Consider the following 20,072-nt stretch of genomic DNA (forward strand, 5'->3'; position numbering starts at 1 on the left):
CCAGTGGTGTCAGTTATTGTCGGAAATGAATTGTCCACGATGCCATTTGCTTAACAACAACACTTAGGGTGCGTTTGGTTCCCCATGGAATTGGAGTTTAGAATTGGAATTGAGGCTCCAATTCCAATTCTGTTGTTTGGATTCTGCTCCACTCAAAGAATTAGAATTGAATCTGAATTCTATGGGGGTCCAATTCCATGACTTGAATTCTTTATGGGATCAAAAGAATTCTAATTCCAATTCCACACCAAATCCTAAGAAACGGGTTTACACGCGGATCAAATGTGGGTAAAAATTATAACCGGGTCAAACATAAAGTTGCAAGAAACAAAGACGTCTCTTTGTCCCGATCGCTTGCAGAGCCTCACAGGTGCCCCTCCTCCATCATCGCTTCCACCTCCACTATAACATTTTACGTCTCCTACCACCGTCTCCCTCTCCGCCTTCCAATCCTCCGGCCACTCCCTCCATCCTTCTCCACTCCCGCCACCCTTTCACCCATCAGCTCGCCAATCGCAAGACCTACTCTGTCCAATTTTTTTCGCTCCGTCTCCACACTTACCTCTGCCACTCCTCCATTTCTGCTGCAGTCACCTTTATTCCTCTCATCCTTACTTTCTGGGTTCTCTCCTTCAGCTCTTTTGCTTTCCCCAAATTTCAGAAATACTTAGGGCTTGTGAAAGGTAACTTCATCTTTGAAATTTTTTAATTAATCATTGGTTATGGGCTTTGTTACAAAGCCTTGTTTCATTTGACACATTGCCACGGTTTGTTCTGTTTCAATGTGCCATCTCAAAATCCAGAAAAATAGGAGTAAATGAAGGCAAAACTTCCAGAAAAGTAAGTTTGACACATGGCTTGTTCTACCTAGTTTGGAAGTTTAATCTCTTGGTGCAGTAGGAGTACATGAAAGCAAATAAGACCGCAAAAGCCACCATTACTATAGCTACAAAGCCATAATTCTGAATCATATCCAAAATGCTTTTTGATGTAGTCTTTAATCATTGGGTGAGAGGACATCCCAGGGACTTCAATGGTGTCTTCTACGTCACCATATTGGTATGCAATTAGTCTATAAACCATCCATGCTAATGGGCAAATCCAGTAATATCATATCCACCACTTGGGAACTTTCTGAAGTTTTAAATAGGAGTAAAAAATCAATTTGTGCTTCTTTCCATGTGGTAATAATGATTGCCTTCTCCAACCGAGTATTTGGTCGACCACAAGGTTCATAAGAGAAGTCAGGCCAAAAGGGAAGAAAGAAAAATAAATCAGTAGCATAAATATTTTGATCTTCACTTAGAGCTTTTTCCTTACAAGTATATGATGACTACGCAGTTTTAATTCCAGAGAAATATGTCACAGGAATATGAGAATTTGACATCTTTTTATTTCCTGGTTATGCTGTCATATGTACATTATGTGCACATTTGTGTTGTGGTTATGTAAATGATCTGCGTAAGTGCACATCTGTGTTGTAGTTATGCTGTCATATGTACATTAAGTGCACATTTGTGGTGTGATTATGTAAATGATCTGCGTAAGCTTGATTTCAGATGATGTGATTGTCACTGGGGTGTTGAAGGAAAAATGGTCACCTGATGTAAAGGATGCCCGCTGTGACTTTGATCCTGTCTTAGTTGCAAACTACGTAAGGTACTTGTGGTTCTGTTCCTCGTTTAATTCAACTTTCAGATAGCTTTTCATATATTTGGCATGATTAGAGAATCATCTGTTTCTATCTAATCAAACATTATTGGAACTACTAGTTTAATCACTCTCTGTTCCTGTTAGTTTAATAACATTATTTTGTATTTTACGGCTACTAGTTTTGGATTGGTAATTGGTTATAATCACTACCAAGCTAGCAGAGTTAATTCAATAAGTGCTTTTTACAATTGGTTTCATTGTAAATGGATATAAATGATTATGCTCTTACTGATCCAAGGTTAGACTAGTAGTAGATTTTCAACATTATTGCTGCTGGTCAAAGCTCCTCCATACAGAGTTGGGGTTAGAGTTAGGACTTGTGTAAGGAGACCAAACAATGATTAGAGCATCTTACACCATCTACATGACATGCACAAAATATTCTAAATTGCCGCATTGGTCAAGGCATCACCATGAACCTTCCACTTCTTAAACTCAGTAGAGGCTAACATAAATGAACTTGCATTCTGATGGCCTCCACCACTGAATTCCGTCATGTGATTCTATGATATGCATTTTCATAACTGAATAGGAGAAGTGCTATGAGTTGTGAAGATATTAGGAGGTCTCTTTGTATTGCTCATTGACGTTCACTCTCCAGACTGGAATTGGCTCAGTTCATGGTTTTCAGTTTCACAAGGTATAAAGCTACCTAAACCAAATGATGCCTGTTGTTTGGATCATGTACTTGCCCAGTCCTTTTTGGTTATTATGGAAATCTTACTACCAGCACAATCATATTGGTATATTTGTACCTGTGCGATAAGAAATTGGCACTCTGAATATTGATTAGTGCTAGATTGGCTGTTTATTGCTGATTTGCTGGCTTTCTGATCAAATTTTTTTTTTTTTGTAGAAAAGGAACTAATTTGTTTTTTTTCTCTAAAGCATTAGTAACAATTAGTTAAATGCAAGAAAAAAAATAAATTATTAAGGGCACTAATTGGCTTTTTCCTTAAAGCTTTAGTAACAATTAGCTAAATGTTAAAAAATTATTATATAGTAAAAAAGAAGAAATTTTTTATGTAAGGAAATGTTAGTTGGAAACAATTCTAATTTTTAATGAATTCTTCTCTCATCCAAACAAAGAATTTGGAATTCCAAATGAATTCTATATCAATTCTATGTATTTCCCAAACAAAAGAATTCCAATGTTTTGGAATTCCAATTCATAGAATTTTAATTCTATAGAATTTCAATTCCAATTCAATTCCAATTCTGTTGAACCAAACGCACCCTTACTTGTATTCCAATTTTTTCCCTTTCAATATCGACCTTAGAGACTTTCTTGCCGGCCCAAATACCCACAATTCCTGAAAGTTGTTTCACGAAGTTAACCCAACTTAATCAATTGATGAAGATTCAGATGCTCTTCATTAGTATTTTATATCTAAATTTCCAGTTTCATCATTCCAAGGTTTGGAGTTAAGTCCTTTTTTTTATTCTTCTTAAAGTTTACTTTTAAATCGTATATAGTAATTTTCACACATTGTATTGAACCAATACTATGGGTAGTTAATCCCACTACATCTTGCTGGTCACCAAACACCGGATCCCATGTGGCAAAGCCATGTGTCATATTTATTTTTGTACAAATTGTGCCAAGCAGTAGTGCTGCAGTAGTGGTATTTGGAAGAGTTAATTCAAGTGGTCAAAATTGTCATTATATTAAGAAGAAGTATGGTAAATCGACTCTCATACGCATTCTTGCAGCACTCTCTTCATCAAAATAATGACATGATTAACTTAGTTAGTGGAAGAGTTTGCATGATGCGATGGATCTATTGTCATGGGAAGTTCGTGTCGTCAGTCTTTGATTGCAGATGCGTGGTGGAAAGTGGCTATTGTCTATTAAGGTATGTAATGCTATATTTAATTATTATTTATATTCTGCTTGACAGCAATTCATTCAGCACAAATGGAATCCATTAGATAGAAGTACATGTGTCAAATACAATTTATCACTCTCCGCCACAATCATACCTTTTTTTTTTTTTTTTAAAAATCCTTTTCACTCAATTTTCCATCCCTGTTCTAGCCCCCTTGGAATGCACGATTAAAATTATTAATTAGTTACACTACAACTACCAGTTAGGTCCTGTCAAACCAGTTAGGTCCGGCGGGTTTGTTTGGATAGAGTATTATTTGAAATAATTATTATAGCACTTTTTGTGATGCGATGTATATGAGATAAAATAGTGATTGGAAATATAAAAAAGTAAATTAAAAAATATGTTTATGATGAAGATGAAATATTATTTGAAAAAATTTGATTTCCAAACAAAGCCGCTAGCTGCTTTTGTTTCCATCATGGCTATCGCTTTGCAGGTATCATAGTTGGCGGAAGATTAGGCAGTGGTTCAACCTCACGCCTTATATATTGTTATATAAAGGAATAAATACTTTGTTTGGTGTAAACAGTAGTGATTAACTTGGATTCTAGTATTAGTGTTGTTAATCTAACAATTGAAGATTACGATGTGACGTGTGATGATAGTAATTTGGTTTGGTGGTTTACATATCTTAATCCTCAAAGAACCAGATACAATTAAAGACTACTTGGTCGTCCATGATGAAGAGGGATTTTTCATTATTGTTTTTGTTTGAATTGGATCCTCCCATGGTTGAGAAACAAGATGATACTGACTCAACTCTTGCAGGCCCCAAATTTGGTCCTGGTCTCACACGCCACATAACATAATTCAGACAATATGATCACTAAAATCCCTCTTTGTGCAATGCACCAATTAGCATTACTCCTAATCCAAGGAGAGAAAGATCACTAGGTAAGATTTGAGATTGGAAATTAGCTCCTGTAATCAGTTTTGTGCCTATTGAGAAAGCTTTGGCTTTAGTTCATCAAGGATTAAAGGTGGCTGTGGACTTTTACGTGTTTAGAATTTTAGATATGATAAGAAATAGTTTAATTAACTTAGCTCATTTTTATGTCATACAAGCGAAGTTTAGACTTTTGAAGGAGTTATAAACTTGTAATCAAGAAGTTTGTTGTTCTAAATGTGGAAAAATAAAAAAATGTTAAAAACAAGTACCACCAGCACACCACATTCACCAAACACAAAAATACTGAGTAAACCTGCACTAGCATCATCTGGCTTAAACACAAGTAACCTAAAAAAAAAAAAAATCCTATTCCAGAACATTGGCAATGTGGAAATCCCAGACATTATTTACAGAAGAAATGACCGTACAAATGAATGAACCATCATCACAAACCTAAAGTAATATGGTGGAGCTTTAGCGTGGCCCCTTGCTCTCGTAGGAATCTTGATGAGATCTTGCATCAACCAGCTTGGTATATTTCCTGTGACGCCTTTCTCTTGCATAAAGTAGCCAAAAGATCAAAGATAGTGCTACTGCAGCTGATACCAATGCCAAACCAACATGAATCCATTTACTGAATCGCTTTAGATCATCACAATGGTCGTCGTGAATCCTATTGAAGGTGTCGCGAACAAAGGTGCAGTCCAATAGGTCGGTCAGGAAGGGGCCGTAATGATACAGACCATAGCTCACATTGGCAGCAGAAGACATCTGCTGATACATTGAAGGTGTTAAACGACCCACGGTCGTGCAAACATTGTTCGTCGAGACCCGGCACACATAATTCTTCCAAACCTGCATTCAACCACTTACGTGTCCGTAAAATCAGATGCATCTAACTTCATTGCATTCACAGCAGTCAGCTGTTTAATTAATGTGATGGGGAATCACAGTACCTGCGTTGCATTGGTGAGGTCCGCTTCGCCGGCTGCGCATTTCCGCGCTGTCTTGTCTGGATTGAACGGATTACAAAGTAGAGGCACCAGAGGACCGGATTGATTGTAGGACAAACGTCCAGCCGCAGGTGGTAGATTCACATTGGACACATTTGCAATGAGCCCATTAACTACCCCAACCAATTGAAAAGTGACGGTTTTGCTCTCGGACAAGGTTTCTTGAGCAGCAGTAGTATCCACACAGGGAAGTATATCATCCAGTGCTGTATGAGCAGTCGGGTTCTTGTTCCATTGATCCATTGCAACACACGTGTCGCCCGCAATACTTGAAAGAAAAGCAGTAGGAAAGTATATATTATGGCAGGTGGAATCAATAGCAATTGCGCAAATGTAGTAGTAATAGAGTGGAGGACCATGGATAAAATAAGAGGGAAGATAGTCTGTAAATTGATAAACATAATCGTGGCCTTCTCTTGAATGCTGATATAGTGACATTCTACAACTTCTAGGGTGTGTTTATGGGCACTGCTCATGCTTTTGTTTCAGTGATTCACAATTTCTCGAGGCTGATTTCTTACATTTTTTTGATCCTCAGAACTTTGCTTTTCCTGCTTACTTTAGATTCATTTCCTGAGAAGATATGCTCAAGAACTATCTACTCAATAAACAACTCTTCCAGCGGTAAATTGGTGCTCTAAGCCCCTAAAGGAAGACGGAAACACATACACAGAAAACAATGAAATGGAAATTCCTTATTTCATTTCCATTGACTCACTTGTATAGAGCAAGAAAGACGCCAGATAAGATAAATGTGACGGCGACCAAAATCCACCCAAGGATAACAAGGCTGCACAAAAACTTTAAAAGTCATAAAACTTAAACTATTCACAGGGTCAAAGGGGAAAATAATGGCACTTACATGCATACAAGACACTGCAAGCCAAGGATGGAGAATACTGCAACCCATGATTGCGGAGTTGGTGTGAGGGCTAGATCGTGACTAATTAATTAAACTTAAAAACTTGACTGAAAAAAAGCAGTAGGCTTACAAAACCCAAGAAGAGCCACAGCAAGCATGACCGCAGCAACTATAATTAGAATCTTCCTCCTGCAGGGGGAATAAGCTTTTATGTAAATTTACAAGATGAACCTGATAAATTAAAACGAAGGATCCTATTAATATACTTACACAACATCCAGAATGTCATTTATCCTATTTCTGTTCTTGTCAGTTTCGCTTTTAAGAGTGCTTGCAGCGGATTTGATTTTGGCATCAACTTGGTCAATTCGGTTTTGGACATCTGAAGGTAGAGATACATTCTCTACTCCAGCCTGCTTAGCAGCAGTAAGATAGTCTGACACATTCATAAGGTTGTAAACTGTTGAATCTGCTTGTCTCACAACATACTTCAATATCTCTGTTGTAGTATTGTGAAATCTTCCCTGTCCAGTGTAAAGGACAACAGAACCGACGCTGAAGCAGAAAATGGAAACTCAACTTCAGTACATACAAAGAATCAGCCATCAACTGTGAGAAAGAACCAGGTAATTGAGGGAAGGCAGAGATGTTTACACTGCAGCAATGGTGAATAATGAGAGTAAGATAAGAGAAAGTGCATAAGCAGTTCGAGAGTATCCATAACTTCGTCCCCCGAAGCAGCAAAAACAGATACAGGTTAACAGCATGCAAAGGCCAATTGCAACAAACCAGATTGCAGCTACTAGAAACAGAGGAGCAGCAGTAAAACCCGCTGACTGCACGAAAAGTAAGTAGACACAGAAAGAAAAGAATATTTCGGAATTAGGCAACAATCAAAACAAAGAAAAGGAAAAGGGCCAGATTTCCAATTTTAAAAGATTGCAAATTTGAAGCAAATTCAATACAACTGCAAGGAAGAGTATTGTAAAGAGCACTGGTGCACCATAAGTAACCCTTCAGGTGATAGATTAGAATTAAGAAACCGTTGACGTCTATTAAAAACTACAGAAGTTAAAGAACAAGAGACAGTAGATGCCAGTCAACCAAATGAAAAAAAGAAAAGGTTGTTTCCTTTGCCAATCAGATTGTAAATTGAAAAAATAAAAAAAAGAAAAGGTTAGCATCATTGAGCAATATTAGAAGCAAAATTCAAAAGTAAAGATTCAGAAGCTATTAGTGCACTATTCTTTTTCCATTTTTTGCTCCTCAGCTGCCCTGTAGTTGACTATTAAAAGGTAAATGAAAGGAGGGAGGGGTTGGATTACTCTCTCTCTCTCTGGAGATATGCACTTTGAAGTCATTGGAATTTGAAGGACTCAGAACTGGAGGAGGAATGGTTGTTTAACATTGTATCTTCATCAACACTAATATTCGCTGGAACATTGTCAATCAAACAGAATCAAGGGAAGACAATCACAAATTATTGCCATAATTCAAGAGGAAAACAGTGAAGAATGGCAAGTTATCAAAGAAACAGCAACAAAATTAGAGAAACTATATTTGAAACGTATAAAAATGGAATATAAAGGGCAGAGTTCAATCAAAAAAGAAAAAGAAAAAAAAAACTTACAGCAAAGTAATGTTTATTGGTGATGTTCCATCCACCAGTATAGTAATTCAAATTGTCAAGTGGATCTTTTCTGCGCGTTCTCTCGGCAGCCAATACCAGAGATGAGTTTCCTCCGTTTCTCCCTTCCAAAACAGATCTCTTAGTCCTAGTCTTACTCCCCCATGAAACGACACCATGATTAACCTCATTTGCTCCACCTAGTCATAGTAAGCAATGAAAAACGAAAGAAAAAAAATAATGTTCAGTAACAAAAATACGTCCTCTTGCCGAGTACAAACAAATTCTGCAAAAATGCAAACAAGAAAAATCCTTCTGCATGGCCACAAAAGTTACAGAGCAGAACTTGAAAACTGATCAAAATGGACTCCAGATTTTACCCGCAAAACGCCTGACTTGAACCCTTTCCACCCCAGATGTAGTTGATGCAGAGCAAGTCGAGGAGATTAACAAGAAGGCTGGCACAATAAGAAGAAGAACATAAAAAGTTGGCCTGGCAGAGACCATGGCGCTCGCTTGAAACTTTCCTAACTGTTACAGTTACTAATTAGAGGAAAATTTATGTATTCACGAAAGATATAGGATGGTGGCTAATAAATGGAAGGTATCTTTAATGAGACCGCTTCATGGGTTATATGCACAGAGAGGAGAAAATATACATTCCAGAAGGGGAGGGTCCTAACTCCTAAGCCGTAAGCCGGAGGAGATAACCTATTTAGAATATAACGGTTAAGAAGTGCAACCTAGTACGTAGGACAGGCTAGACAATAGACAATAGACAATACCAAGTAGCAACCACCACGTGGGGAGCTGGGATTACACGAAGAAAGACGTGCTTACAGCTTTTACTCTTCCGTGTTTTGGATCCTCAATGGGAATTATGGGATGCCACTACTAGTCTTGTTCGGTTTTCCTGTCCTATTTTAATTCCAAACACGGTTCAACTGTCCAATATCCACAGGAACGGCTACCTGTCCCTCCATTGTTGTCGTTTGCATGACTTGCAAATGATTTTTCGTATATAGCTTTTTTTTTTTTGGGGGTCAAACAGCACCTAGTGTAAGTTTCTACATGGTACCAAAAAACAGGTAAACCTATTTGGAAGATTGGCACAGGTAAACCTATTTGGTACCCAACCCTAGACCAGAAAAAAGTTTCTCTCTGAAAAATTCTTAGTGAAAATTCATACAAGGAGAGGGAAACAATTAGATTTAGAGTCAAGTTGTTGAATGTTCTAACGTTTAGCCTCGAGAGAGAAAGGAAAATGAATAAATAGAATGGGACACCATCATTCTAGGAATAAAATAGATATCACTGGAACTGGAGATTGAGGTTTTTTATTCTTTCCTTATGCACTGAGGAAGGGATAAATAGCATTTCGCGTGCTATTTAGGACAAGAAATGCCTTCAACCTAATTATTTTGTACTAACAGATTTTTTTCATTTGATTGGTTATGGCTCTCTATTTTTCGATTTTTCATTTGATTGGTTAAGGGTTTCAACCTATGTCAAGATTGAATTTTTACAAAATTGAATTTTCCTATATGAAGGAAACTTTGGCCAGAGCCTCAAGACAGGATTAACCAAATTAAAGGTTTGTACATACAATCCAAGTCTTCATAGGCAATGTGCTTGAATTCTGCATAAGACAGAAGTAAAAAAAACACTAAAGACCAAATATTTGTTCTGAAGTGGACGGGGAGGAAGATACAGAGGGTTGATTACTTGATTGGCACCTAGCACCAAATCATATTATATATATAATATACTGATTACCAAGATCCCTATCAATTGCAGGTTTTAGTATTAAAGTAAAAATAATGCCTGAGATCTCATCTTTTGTTTTTTCAGATTTGTTTGAATCTCTAAAATATGAAAACCAATAAAGTAGTAGTTCAAGTTCTTTACGGGTAAAGCTTGTTTACAAAAGGGAAAAAAAAAAAAAAAGAATAATACTTGTGCCAAAATCAATCACTTGCTAAGATTTCTTCTTTTGTATTTCCCAGAACCATTAACATAGCAGCGCAAGTTTTCTAGGGATAAGCATCTTTACGGGAAAAAAAGAAGCAGCCGGGTTGTCTTGTGGAGAAATGTGTAAGTCAAACTTCTTGGTGAAATTGGGCCCGCTTGCAGGTCCTTTTCTTTACTTCTGGATGACTAATGGATCGAACCATTTGGTTCACACATTTATCATTGCCATATGCACTGCTATTCGTGACCCTCAAATGGATGGATTGTTTTGGTCTGTCCTCAATAGACCAGTCTCCACGCTTATGTTTCTTGATTTGTTCTTCCTTCTATTTTTTTTTTTTTAAATTCAATTTGAGCTTCTCCTCCCACCGGCAACCAAAACAAAAAAAAAAAAAAGACGAGTTCAACTTGGAGAATTGCTCTTTGTCCAACAAAAATAAACTTGAACAAATGATGAAGCATATAGCTGCATATAGTTTCAAATTTCAATTCGTCGTGAGTTTTTTCTTGAAGGATTTACAAAAAGAGAGAGATAGAAAGAGTAAAATATCGTCACCATGTGATTATGAGAGATTGTGAGGACTAACACCTGAGTAGCTCCTCCACTCAAGTTTCCGTTGCAGTTAATTAATACCAAGAATCACCACTTAGATTTGAGATTGTGTGGTCAAAACTGGAAAACCCTAGCTGTTCACATGAATTCATGTCAACTGCAAGTTTATGTAAATTAAAGAGCGAAAACGATGTCTGATGAAAATTTTTCGTTTTGAATAAGGCAAAGCCAAAAATCATCACTTCATTGTAACAACAATTGGACATGGCATGAATGTGGTATCACTACTATTTGCTCATAACTGGTTCGCCTAAATATATCTTTGAGTATAGTACACACCAAAATAGAATGGCGTTCTTACAGGTACAGATTCACATAACAAAAATCACTCATCTAGGTCGATACGAAATACACGAGAACAGCTATAGACCGAGCAAAATGCTTGTAATGTCGTCAACGACAAGAGCACAATAGCAGCAATTAGTGTGAGCAATTGCCACGAACGAAATATATAATGCTTCAAGAATTTACTAATCTTAATCTGCCACCTTCTATTGTAATACCTGTTAACATCTTCAATCACTTTGTCCAAGCATGGAACTGTCGTCAATCTCACAGACTTGCTCATCCCATTGCACAGGTGCGCCGCTTCTTCATCACTCTTCAAATGATTTAGAATAATCCCTTTTTCTCTGAGAAACTTTGCATCCTCTTCGGTATCAATAATCCCATTCAATAATTCGGTGTAACGTGTAAAAACCAATGGCCCTGATGCATTGCAAGCTTCATATGCAACCAAGTTTCTCAGGACCACCCCTGTGTTCAAATCTAGACATATCTTGGGAAGACGAAATGTAGCCATTTTGTCGTCAAAATTTATGCTGTAGATGCCTTGATTTGTAGGCATGAATTTTACACCGGCTTTAGAGAGCTCAGTTACAGATGGGATTGTGATTTCCTCCACCAGCGGGGGCTTCTTGATGTTGGTGCTGTTCAAATTGTCAGGCTTTTGACCTCCTTTATCTGCGGAGAAGCACATGTTTTCAATTGGTGCTTTAATGAGTTTGAGTACAGGAAGTTTAGAGATGAACTTCCAGGGCAGCTTTAATATGACTTTAATGGGCTTTGAACGAAATATTCTTTTAATCAGAAGCTCCGGGGATATGCTCAGCTTTGAGAGGATTTTCCGGGCCAAATGGCTAAGTTGTTTAACTTGGCTAGGCTTTCCTACGTAACTTTCTTCAGCTTCTTTGATTTCACCTTCTTCATCAATCTCGGTGATTTCAGATGGTCCCTGTAATTCAGGCACGATCACACGGTACAAGAAGTCTAGCAAATGAGCATAACTTGTCACTTCAACTTTTGGCAATTCTTCCATCACCTTAAATGGCAAAAGCTCCTTGCCAAACCCAATTAACATTGACATTAACAGATTATCTGCCTCCTCCAATGAAGAAAACTGAAGTTCCAACATTTCCCTCAACAAAAATAATGGAATTTGATTTTCAAGCATCACCATATCTCTGAGAATTGCGTTGTGTGCTGACTTTGTTCCTGCAAGATCAAGCAAATGAGACATTCTTGATGATAGTCTAGTTAGTACTTTACCTTCTTTTGCGGCATAGACTTGAAGGAACTCGAGCAAGAAAGAAGCATCCATAGCCATCATCCAAGCTAAGGTTTCACCATTGAAATCTAAGTACTTGTGGTAGCATGCTCGAATCCTAGGCTCAAACCTTGCCAGCTGGTCCACAACGTCTTGGAACTTCAAGGATTGCAATCGTTTTTGAGTTCTTTTGGCCGAAGCAATCTTGTACCTTTCCATCTCATATAATTCTGATCTCCAGTGATGGTATGGACCTAGTGCAACAACTTGGGGTACATAACAATCTAAAGCACTGACCGTGAGGGTTTTAGGGACATTGAAAATACTCACAGGTAGATCGTTATATTCTTCAAGCTCTTCCTCAAGGGATAACCGTATTTGAATTACCCATCGTTGCTCATCAAAGTCTGAAGCCATGTTGAATAAGCAGATAGCCAGAACTCTTGTTTCAGAGTTGTAAAGCAAAAAAGAAAATCGATGTTTATTCAATGGTGGAGTTAATGGTGGTCAGTTTAGAGGATGAAGCTTTAACGAAATGCTAAGAGAACTTAACATATAAATAGATAAAGATGTTATCCACAAAGAGTGACATTTGCGGTTCATTCTAATAACCAATCATATTCCTTGATCCACAGTCAGAACTTTCCCCACCTTCTGGCAGCCTACACACGTATCAACGATAAAGACATTGGGGAAGTGAGTTGAGAAAGTCTAAATTTAACAACTGAAAACAAAAAGTTTGGGTCAGACGAATATTAAGCACGTTTATAACAATTAAATCACAGCGTTGTGCGTGGTAGAACATGCTGTGATTTGTTCAACCGACAATCATCGATCCACCTTAGATTAGTTCCATGCTTCAAACATATTTCATCACAGATCTTTCATTCTAATGTCCACCCACATACAACAAAGTAGCGCCATTAATTCAAAACACGAATTAAAGAAAAGCGCTTAGCAAAGTAGATTGCAGCCTCTTTCAACAGATGAACAAGCAGAATCACTCGCGCAGTCACTTTAGGTGCAAAATAGCAATTTCCTTGTGATGGAACACAGACTGTAATTAACTATCTTCAGGTCCACCACTTAAATATCAGCTTGGTCCCAAGTTCTATCCTCATTCCACGATTCCTATGCTTTTTTTTTTTGTTTTATATTAATCTGAAAGAAAAAGCATCGTGAAAAACCTGTTAGCCATCATTTTCTCATCACACTTGCTTGCCATATCAACCACAGCGTTTTGCGAGCGCCAAAGCAAATTCATTTGGACTCATTCCATGTTCTTTCATCTACTTCCGGTTCCAGACAAGGAAAACGGGAATATACAAAAGACAAAAGGTCTAAATTCAACAGTAGAAAAACAAAAAGTTTGGGTCATAGGAATATTGTGCACGTCTATAACAATCAAATCACAGCATATAATGGTTACAAACTTGTCAGTGCAATATTACCATCAATTCCTTTTGTTTCTCTCTACCTTTAAGCCTAAGATAATAAACGACAAACCATAGCCTTCTTCTTAGCAGTTTGTTATTGGAGGTTTTGTGCTTCCAATGTGATGTTAAACGAAAACTTGACACTGATCTGATTTTAAAATTGTGCCACTGCATCATTGCATTACCTTTCTTTTTTTAAATTTCTTTGTAGTTCTGCGAGTTGTTGAATTAAACTTATTGACAGTGTTGGGTATTTCTTCACTGATCTTGCATGGTAGTTCGTACTAACAGTCAGTAACACATCCTCCAGGAGAAGCAACCTTCGGAAGATGCCACTAGCGCTGATAAGAAGGATCCCCGTACACGCATGAGATTGGCCCCACCTTGGATGGATCGATCGAGTATTGACTGGCAGGCGCGCGGCTCGCGGTTTGCAGCCCTAGTCCTTTCCTTTGCTTCTGGAGGACAGATACAGATGGATCGAACATTTCTCCCCGCATTTATCATTGCCATATGCACTGCTATTCGTGGGCCTCATTTGGATTGTTATGGTCTATCTTCAACAGACCGGTCCCAAGGAACAAGTTTCTTGTTTTCTTCTGATTTCTACATTTTAAAGAGTATATAGTCACAGAACTATTTGAAATGACACCATCTGGTCGTTCATCTTCATCTCTCTCTTTTTAAAAAAAAAAAAAAAATCAAGAAGCTCACTCAACTCCTCAAAACGAGCCTGTCGGAAAAATCGGAAAACTTTACCTGTTTACATAAATTCATTCATATTGGTTCACAACTACAAGTTTATGTAAATTAAAGAGGGAAAATAATGTCAGATGAACATTTTGGTTCTGAGTTAATAAGGTAAAACCAAAAATCATCACTTCATTGTAAAAACAATTGGACAAGGTATGAATGTATTGTCACCGGTGTTTGCTCATAACTGGCATGCGCAAATGTTCTTTAGTACAGAGCATTCTTACAGGGACAGATTCACATTACAAAAATCACTGAGTTTGTTTGACATGGAATATACGAGCACGGCTATAGACCGAGCAAAATGCTTGTAATGTCATCAAGAACAAGAGCACAATAGCAGCAATTAATGTGAGAAATTGCCACGAATCAAATACATAATGCTTTAAGAATTTACCAATCTTAATTTTCCACCTGCCGTTGTAATACTTGTTAACATCTTCAATCACTTTATCCAAGAATGGAACTTTTGTCAATCTAACAGACTTGCTCATCCCGTTCCACATGTTTGCCACTTCTTCATCACTCTTCAAACGATTCAGGATAATCCCTTTTTCTCTCAGAAACTTTGCATCCTCTTCGGTATCGACAACCCCATTCATTAGTTCTGTGTAACGGGTAAAAACCACTGGCCCTGATGCATTACAAGCTTCGTATGCAACCAAGTTTCTCAGGACCGCATCTGTGTTCACGTCTAGACTAATGCTGGGAAGACAAAATGTAGCCATTTTGTCGTCAAAACTTATGCTCAAGATACCTTGATTTGTAGGTACAAATTGTACACCGGCTTTAGAGAGCTCGATTACAGATGGGATTTCGATTTCCTCCACCAGTGGAGGTTTGTTGATGTTAGTGCTGTTTAAATTCTTATTTTCTGGCTTTTGATTTTCTTTATCTTGAGAGAAGCACAAGTACTCAATTGGTGCTTTAATGAGTCTGAGTACTGGTAGATTAGAGATGATCGTCCAGGGCAGCTTTAGTATGACTTTAATCGGCTTTGAAAACAATATTCTTTTGATCAGACGTACCGACACTTTGTTCAACTTTGATATAATGTTCCAGACCACATAACCAATTTGTTTAACGTGGCTTGACTTTCCAAAATAACTTTCTTCCGCTTCTTTGATTTCACCTTCTTCATCAATTTCAGTGATTTCAGATGGCCCTTCTAATTTAGGCACGATGACACGGTACAAGAAGTCAAGCAAATGTGCATAATCCGTCACTTCAAATTTTGGCAGCTCTTCCATCATCTTAAATGGCAAAAGCTCCTTGCAAAACCCAATTAACATTGACAGTAACACATTATCTGCCGCCTCCAATGAAGAAAACTGAAGTTCCAACATTTCCCTCAACAAAAATAATGGAATTTGATTTTCAAGCATCACCATATCTCTGAGAATTGCGTTGTGTGCTGACTTTCTTCCTGCAATATCAACCAAATGAGACATTCTTGATGACAATCTAGTTAGTACCTTACCTTCTTTTGCGGCATAGACTTGAAGGAACTCGAGCAAGAAAGAAGCATCCATAGCCATCATCCAAGCTAAGGTTTCACCATTGAAATCTAAGTACTTGTGGTAGCATGCTCGAATCCTAGGCTCAAACCTTGCCAGCTGGTCCACAACGTTTTGAAACTTGAGGGATTGCATTTGTTTTTGAGTTCTTTTGGCCGAAGCAAGCTTGTATCTTTCCATCTCATATAATTCTGATCTCCAATGATGGTATGGACCTATTGCAACTTGTTGGGGTATATAACAATCTGGATCGCTGACTTTGAGGGTTTTGGGGACATTGAAAATACTAACAGGTACATCATTGTCTTCTTCAAGCTCTTCCTCAATGGCTCGACGGATTTGAATTATCCATCGATCCTCATCAAAATTTTGATTCAAGCTTGAATCCATGGTGAATGGACAGATAGACTTCTTGTTTTTGAGTTGTAAAGCAAGAAGACAATCGATGTTTATTCACTGGCGGAGTTAATTCGTGATCGGTTTGGAGGATGAAGCTTTAATGAATGCAAAGAGAACTTAACATATAATAAATAGGTAAAGATGTTATCCACCAAGAGTGAAAAATGCGTTTCATTTGATTTACCTGTAAAATATATAATCATATTCCTTGATACACCGTCTGAATTTGCTACACCTTCTGCGGCATATGCACGCATGAAAGAAAAAGACAAAGAAAAAATGAGTTGGAAAAGTCTAAATTTAATAATAAAAAACAAAAAATTTGTGTCATAGGAATATTACGCAAGTTCATAACAATTAAATCACAGAATGTAATGATGGACTTGCTAGTAGAATATTCATTTGTTCTGCCATCAATGCCTTTCCTTTCTCTTTCACTTTAAGCCTAAGATAATGAACGATAAACAGTACCCTTCTCCTTGGTAGTTTGTTATTGGAAATTTTTTATTTTTTTAGCATATACTGTAATAAAACAAAAGCTTTTTAACACATTCTCTCTAACAAGCAACCTTGGGAAAATGCCACAAGAGCTAAAAAGAAGGATCCCCGTACATGCATGCAGCTGCCTTCTGCCAAGGCCCAAAGCCAAGGCCGCCTTTGATCTTATTTGCCTGAATGTTCTTCTCCTGTTCTCTCCTTCCGGGATTCGCTTGAAGATTGTGGCAGATTGAGAAATAACAAAGGTGATAAATTCTCATTTGAATACATTATATTCCAATCACCCTGCTCTAGCATGCCTTCAGCAGTTCCATTTACCCCACTTGTTACATTGAGCCATTACCTTCATTACACTGAAGAAGACGGGCTTATTTTCGCCTATAACTATGTACAACCTTCACTATTTACATAAAACTTGCTCTGATTAAGCACCCTCATAAATCAGAAAAGTTCCAATCACATGAATAATGCCAGACGGCCAAAAAGCTTATATGTGCCAGACAACCATCCGAAGAAGCAAACAACTTAAAAGAACAATGTCACCATGTTTAAAATGAAATTGTCTTTAAATCTGTTCGGTGGTTCCTCTTGCAGAAAGATACAGAGAATATAACTGAAATATGTGGTAGGATTCAAAAACGAAGCAAATTATCAGAATAGATGTCCACGCGCTGCAGGCAGCAGGTACTTGATGTATTGCATCCTTTCATACAGCATCATGTTGCTTCATTGAGTAAAAATCCATAGCTAGAAACTTCTCAGGCTTTTCGGAATTCTCCCACTTAATCTTTTACCCCTAGCATGCGAGCCAAGCGTAAAACTGTTTCCATGTCCGCATGTGATGTGCCACTCACACACAACTGGAACATAATTAGACTTTTGAAGATCCCAAAAAAGAAACAGATTAATAACAGATTACCTGCATGGAGTGATTTAGAAGTCAATGCATAATATTTCATCATTTAAGAACATAAGCAAAAACATAAAACTTCTCCTCAGAATCTTCCATTTCACCTATTAAAGAAGATGCCATCTTTTCTACATTTTAGGAAGCTAGTATGTCCAAATGCACATACACTGTTTGTGAAATCCGCAGACCTTTCTTTAGTTGAAAATTGATCAGAGAACTATCAGACGCAGCTCCAATTTCAAGGTCTAAATTTTGCAGTTGTCAAAACCACTAGTATGAAATACAGATCTTCTTAAATGTCACGAAAATATTACACCTTTCCCTAACGTATTTGTTTAATTGATTTCTTAGTAACTAGTGAATATAAACTTCTATTCCATCAAACCACTTACATAGCACAATATACTGAATTGAAGAGCAACTGAATTTGAAAATATATGTTTACCATTGCCTTATCTTCATTGGTCTAGTAAATGAACGTCCTGCTTGGGATGTAAGAATCTCAAAGTTGTCTTCCACGCAAGGGACTGAAAATACAATCTCCCAGATGTGGTAAGCAAAACTGCAAAACAGGAACATTCAGCTCCAAAGTTTCATGATCACACTTTCAGCTTTATAAAGGAGAACCATGACCTTGAAATTGCAGTTTAAAACCTCCAATTCCCCAAGAGACCATTCATGCATTTGGATCCACCTACCCATGTTCTCTGCGCCAAACATCTTTCACCACAGATCTTTCAATCTACTGTCCACTCACAAATACCAAAGTAAGTTTATCAACGCATCGAACACAAATTAAAGAATAACACTTGGCAAAGAAGATTGCAGCATCTTTCAATAGATGAACAATCATAATCCACTGATGCAGTCACTTGAGCTGCAAAATAGACATTTCTTGTCATGAAACAAGAAGTGCAGTCAACCATCTTCAGGTCCACCACTTATCAGCTTGGTCCCAAGTTCTACCCTGGGCTTAGCAGATAACCCTTTAGCCATCATTTCCTCATCATACTTACGTGCCATATCAACCATACCCTTTTGCACCAAAATATCAATCAAAGCATTGTAAGCAAATTCATTTGGACTCACTCCATGCTCTTCCATCTTCTTCCAGACAAGTAAAACAGGTCGTAGAAAACCCCACCTCCCAAACTTCCTCATAAGCATGACATATGTTTCCATTGTTGGCTGAACTCCAGTTCCAATCATCCTATCAAACAACTTTAGAATCTCTCCAGGCTTTTGAAGACATCCAAAAAAGCAATTATACGTTCTTACATTTGGTTCACAACCCTTGTTTAACATCTCATTGAAAAATTTATGCGCATCCTTGTACCTCCCATTTTCACACAAAAGCTTCAAAATTGTGTTATAAGTCACTATATTTGGTCGAAAACCTAATTCAATCATCTCTCGGTAAAGCTTAAGTGATACATCTACCCCTTCTGAAATCCCAATAGCCCGAACAAGTGTGTTATACGCCACTACATCCAACTTAACCCCCTTCCTTTTCATCTCCTTGAACAATTTCACTGCCCTCCAAGGCTTCCCACTCTTGCATTGTATATCCATATATATAGAATAAGAATGCAAGTCTTTTGGAATACCCCTTTTATCCATTTCTTCCCAAAACTCCCTACATTTCCTCCACCACCCAATCTTAAACCACCCGCGAAGAATAATGTTGTATATTTTCGTATCCAATTTGTAGTTTAGCACTTCAGCACAATCTCCATTCTTTCCAAAGCACAATTCTTCAGCTTCTATCACATGCTTATATTCACACAAGGCATCAATCAAATTCGAAAAGGAACCTTCATCTTTCAAATTAAATTCTTCCATTCTATTAAAAGTATCAATAGCTTCTTTGACAAGATGAGCTGAAACATAACGCTTAAACAGAATCCTAAATGTTGTTCGATCAGGCTTTGAAAAAGCCGAACTTTTCCTCATTTTTTCAACCAAATCCCATGCAATATCAAATTCAAAAAACTTACCAAGAATATCAATGACCCGGTTGTAAGTTTCGGTCGTGTGCTGGAACCCACATTGGATTTCCACCCAATTGAAGAAATCCAATGCCCTTTTGCAGTCATTGTTGTACGAAGAGAGTGTTTCAAGAACTGTGGTGGGGTTGAAATCAAGAAACTCATGTGCGCTGTCAGGGGAGGGTTTAAGAATGGTTTTATTGGCGGAAATATTGGAATTTGATGGTGTTTTTGGGTGTTTTTCATTGAAGTATGAAGTTGAGTTCTGGAATTTAGCTACAGAGAGTGGATTTTTGGAAGCAAATGTGTGGAAGGGTAGGAAAATTTGGAGTTGGGAGAGAACAAAGTGAGAAAAATTGTAGGAATAGAATCGAGAGGAAATTGAAGAAAACATTTCTTGATTGTTTACAGAGAGGCGAAAACAACTAGACGAGTACGATAGCAT

The 20,072-nt window shown here is 37.7% G+C and overlaps 3 protein-coding genes and 1 long non-coding RNA gene across 12 annotated transcripts; 1 reads left to right on the forward strand and 3 right to left on the reverse strand.

Moving 5' to 3' along the window:
• The first annotated feature begins 43 nt into the window (after positions 1-43).
• Positions 44-14,001, forward strand: LOC113728782 (uncharacterized). Of its 4 annotated transcripts, none has more exons than XR_011813451.1 (4): positions 61-683; positions 1,560-2,353; positions 3,427-3,569; positions 13,873-14,001. It is a non-coding gene; the product is annotated as an uncharacterized lncRNA (long non-coding RNA). The 4 variants fall into 4 exon arrangements; XR_011813450.1 differs by lacking the exon at positions 13,873-14,001 and adding an exon at positions 4,042-4,271; XR_011813449.1 differs by lacking the exon at positions 13,873-14,001 and having other exon boundaries at positions 64-683; positions 3,427-4,271.
• Positions 4,779-8,779, reverse strand: LOC113741403 (uncharacterized). Of its 3 annotated transcripts, none has more exons than XM_027268926.2 (9): positions 8,377-8,772; positions 8,000-8,196; positions 7,024-7,205; positions 6,640-6,924; positions 6,500-6,558; positions 6,370-6,406; positions 6,226-6,297; positions 5,451-5,775; positions 4,779-5,349 (listed from the first exon to the last, which is right to left on the reverse strand). In XM_027268926.2, exons 1-9 carry the CDS (start codon positions 8,501-8,503, stop codon positions 4,969-4,971), a joined length of 1,665 nt encoding a protein of 554 aa, XP_027124727.1. In that variant the 5' UTR covers positions 8,504-8,772; the 3' UTR covers positions 4,779-4,968. The 3 variants fall into 3 exon arrangements, with proteins under 3 accessions (XP_027124727.1, XP_071903309.1, XP_071903308.1); XM_072047208.1 differs by lacking the exon at positions 8,377-8,772 and adding an exon at positions 7,695-7,803 and having other exon boundaries at positions 8,000-8,138; XM_072047207.1 differs by lacking the exon at positions 6,226-6,297 and having other exon boundaries at positions 8,377-8,779.
• LOC113741404 (putative UPF0481 protein At3g02645) lies at positions 10,786-12,668 on the reverse strand. The gene has a single exon (XM_027268927.2). It carries the CDS (start codon positions 12,541-12,543, stop codon positions 10,906-10,908), a length of 1,638 nt encoding a protein of 545 aa, XP_027124728.1. The 5' UTR covers positions 12,544-12,668; the 3' UTR covers positions 10,786-10,905.
• A 446-nt stretch (positions 14,002-14,447) lies between the features above and the next one.
• Positions 14,448-20,056, reverse strand: LOC113741496 (putative UPF0481 protein At3g02645). Of its 4 annotated transcripts, none has more exons than XM_072047212.1 (3): positions 19,637-19,729; positions 18,085-18,201; positions 14,448-17,648 (listed from the first exon to the last, which is right to left on the reverse strand). In XM_072047212.1, exon 3 carries the CDS (start codon positions 16,220-16,222, stop codon positions 14,567-14,569), a length of 1,656 nt encoding a protein of 551 aa, XP_071903313.1. In that variant the 5' UTR covers positions 16,223-17,648; positions 18,085-18,201; positions 19,637-19,729; the 3' UTR covers positions 14,448-14,566. The 4 variants fall into 4 exon arrangements, 3 of the variants coding, with proteins under 3 accessions (XP_071903313.1, XP_071903312.1, XP_071903311.1); XM_072047211.1 differs by lacking the exon at positions 19,637-19,729 and adding an exon at positions 18,273-18,558; XM_072047210.1 differs by lacking the exon at positions 19,637-19,729 and having other exon boundaries at positions 18,085-18,558.
• Positions 20,057-20,072: the final 16 nt, after the last annotated feature.

This window comes from Coffea arabica, chromosome 4e (genome assembly GCF_036785885.1).
Source record: "Coffea arabica cultivar ET-39 chromosome 4e, Coffea Arabica ET-39 HiFi, whole genome shotgun sequence".
NCBI lineage: Eukaryota > Viridiplantae > Streptophyta > Magnoliopsida > Gentianales > Rubiaceae > Coffea > Coffea arabica.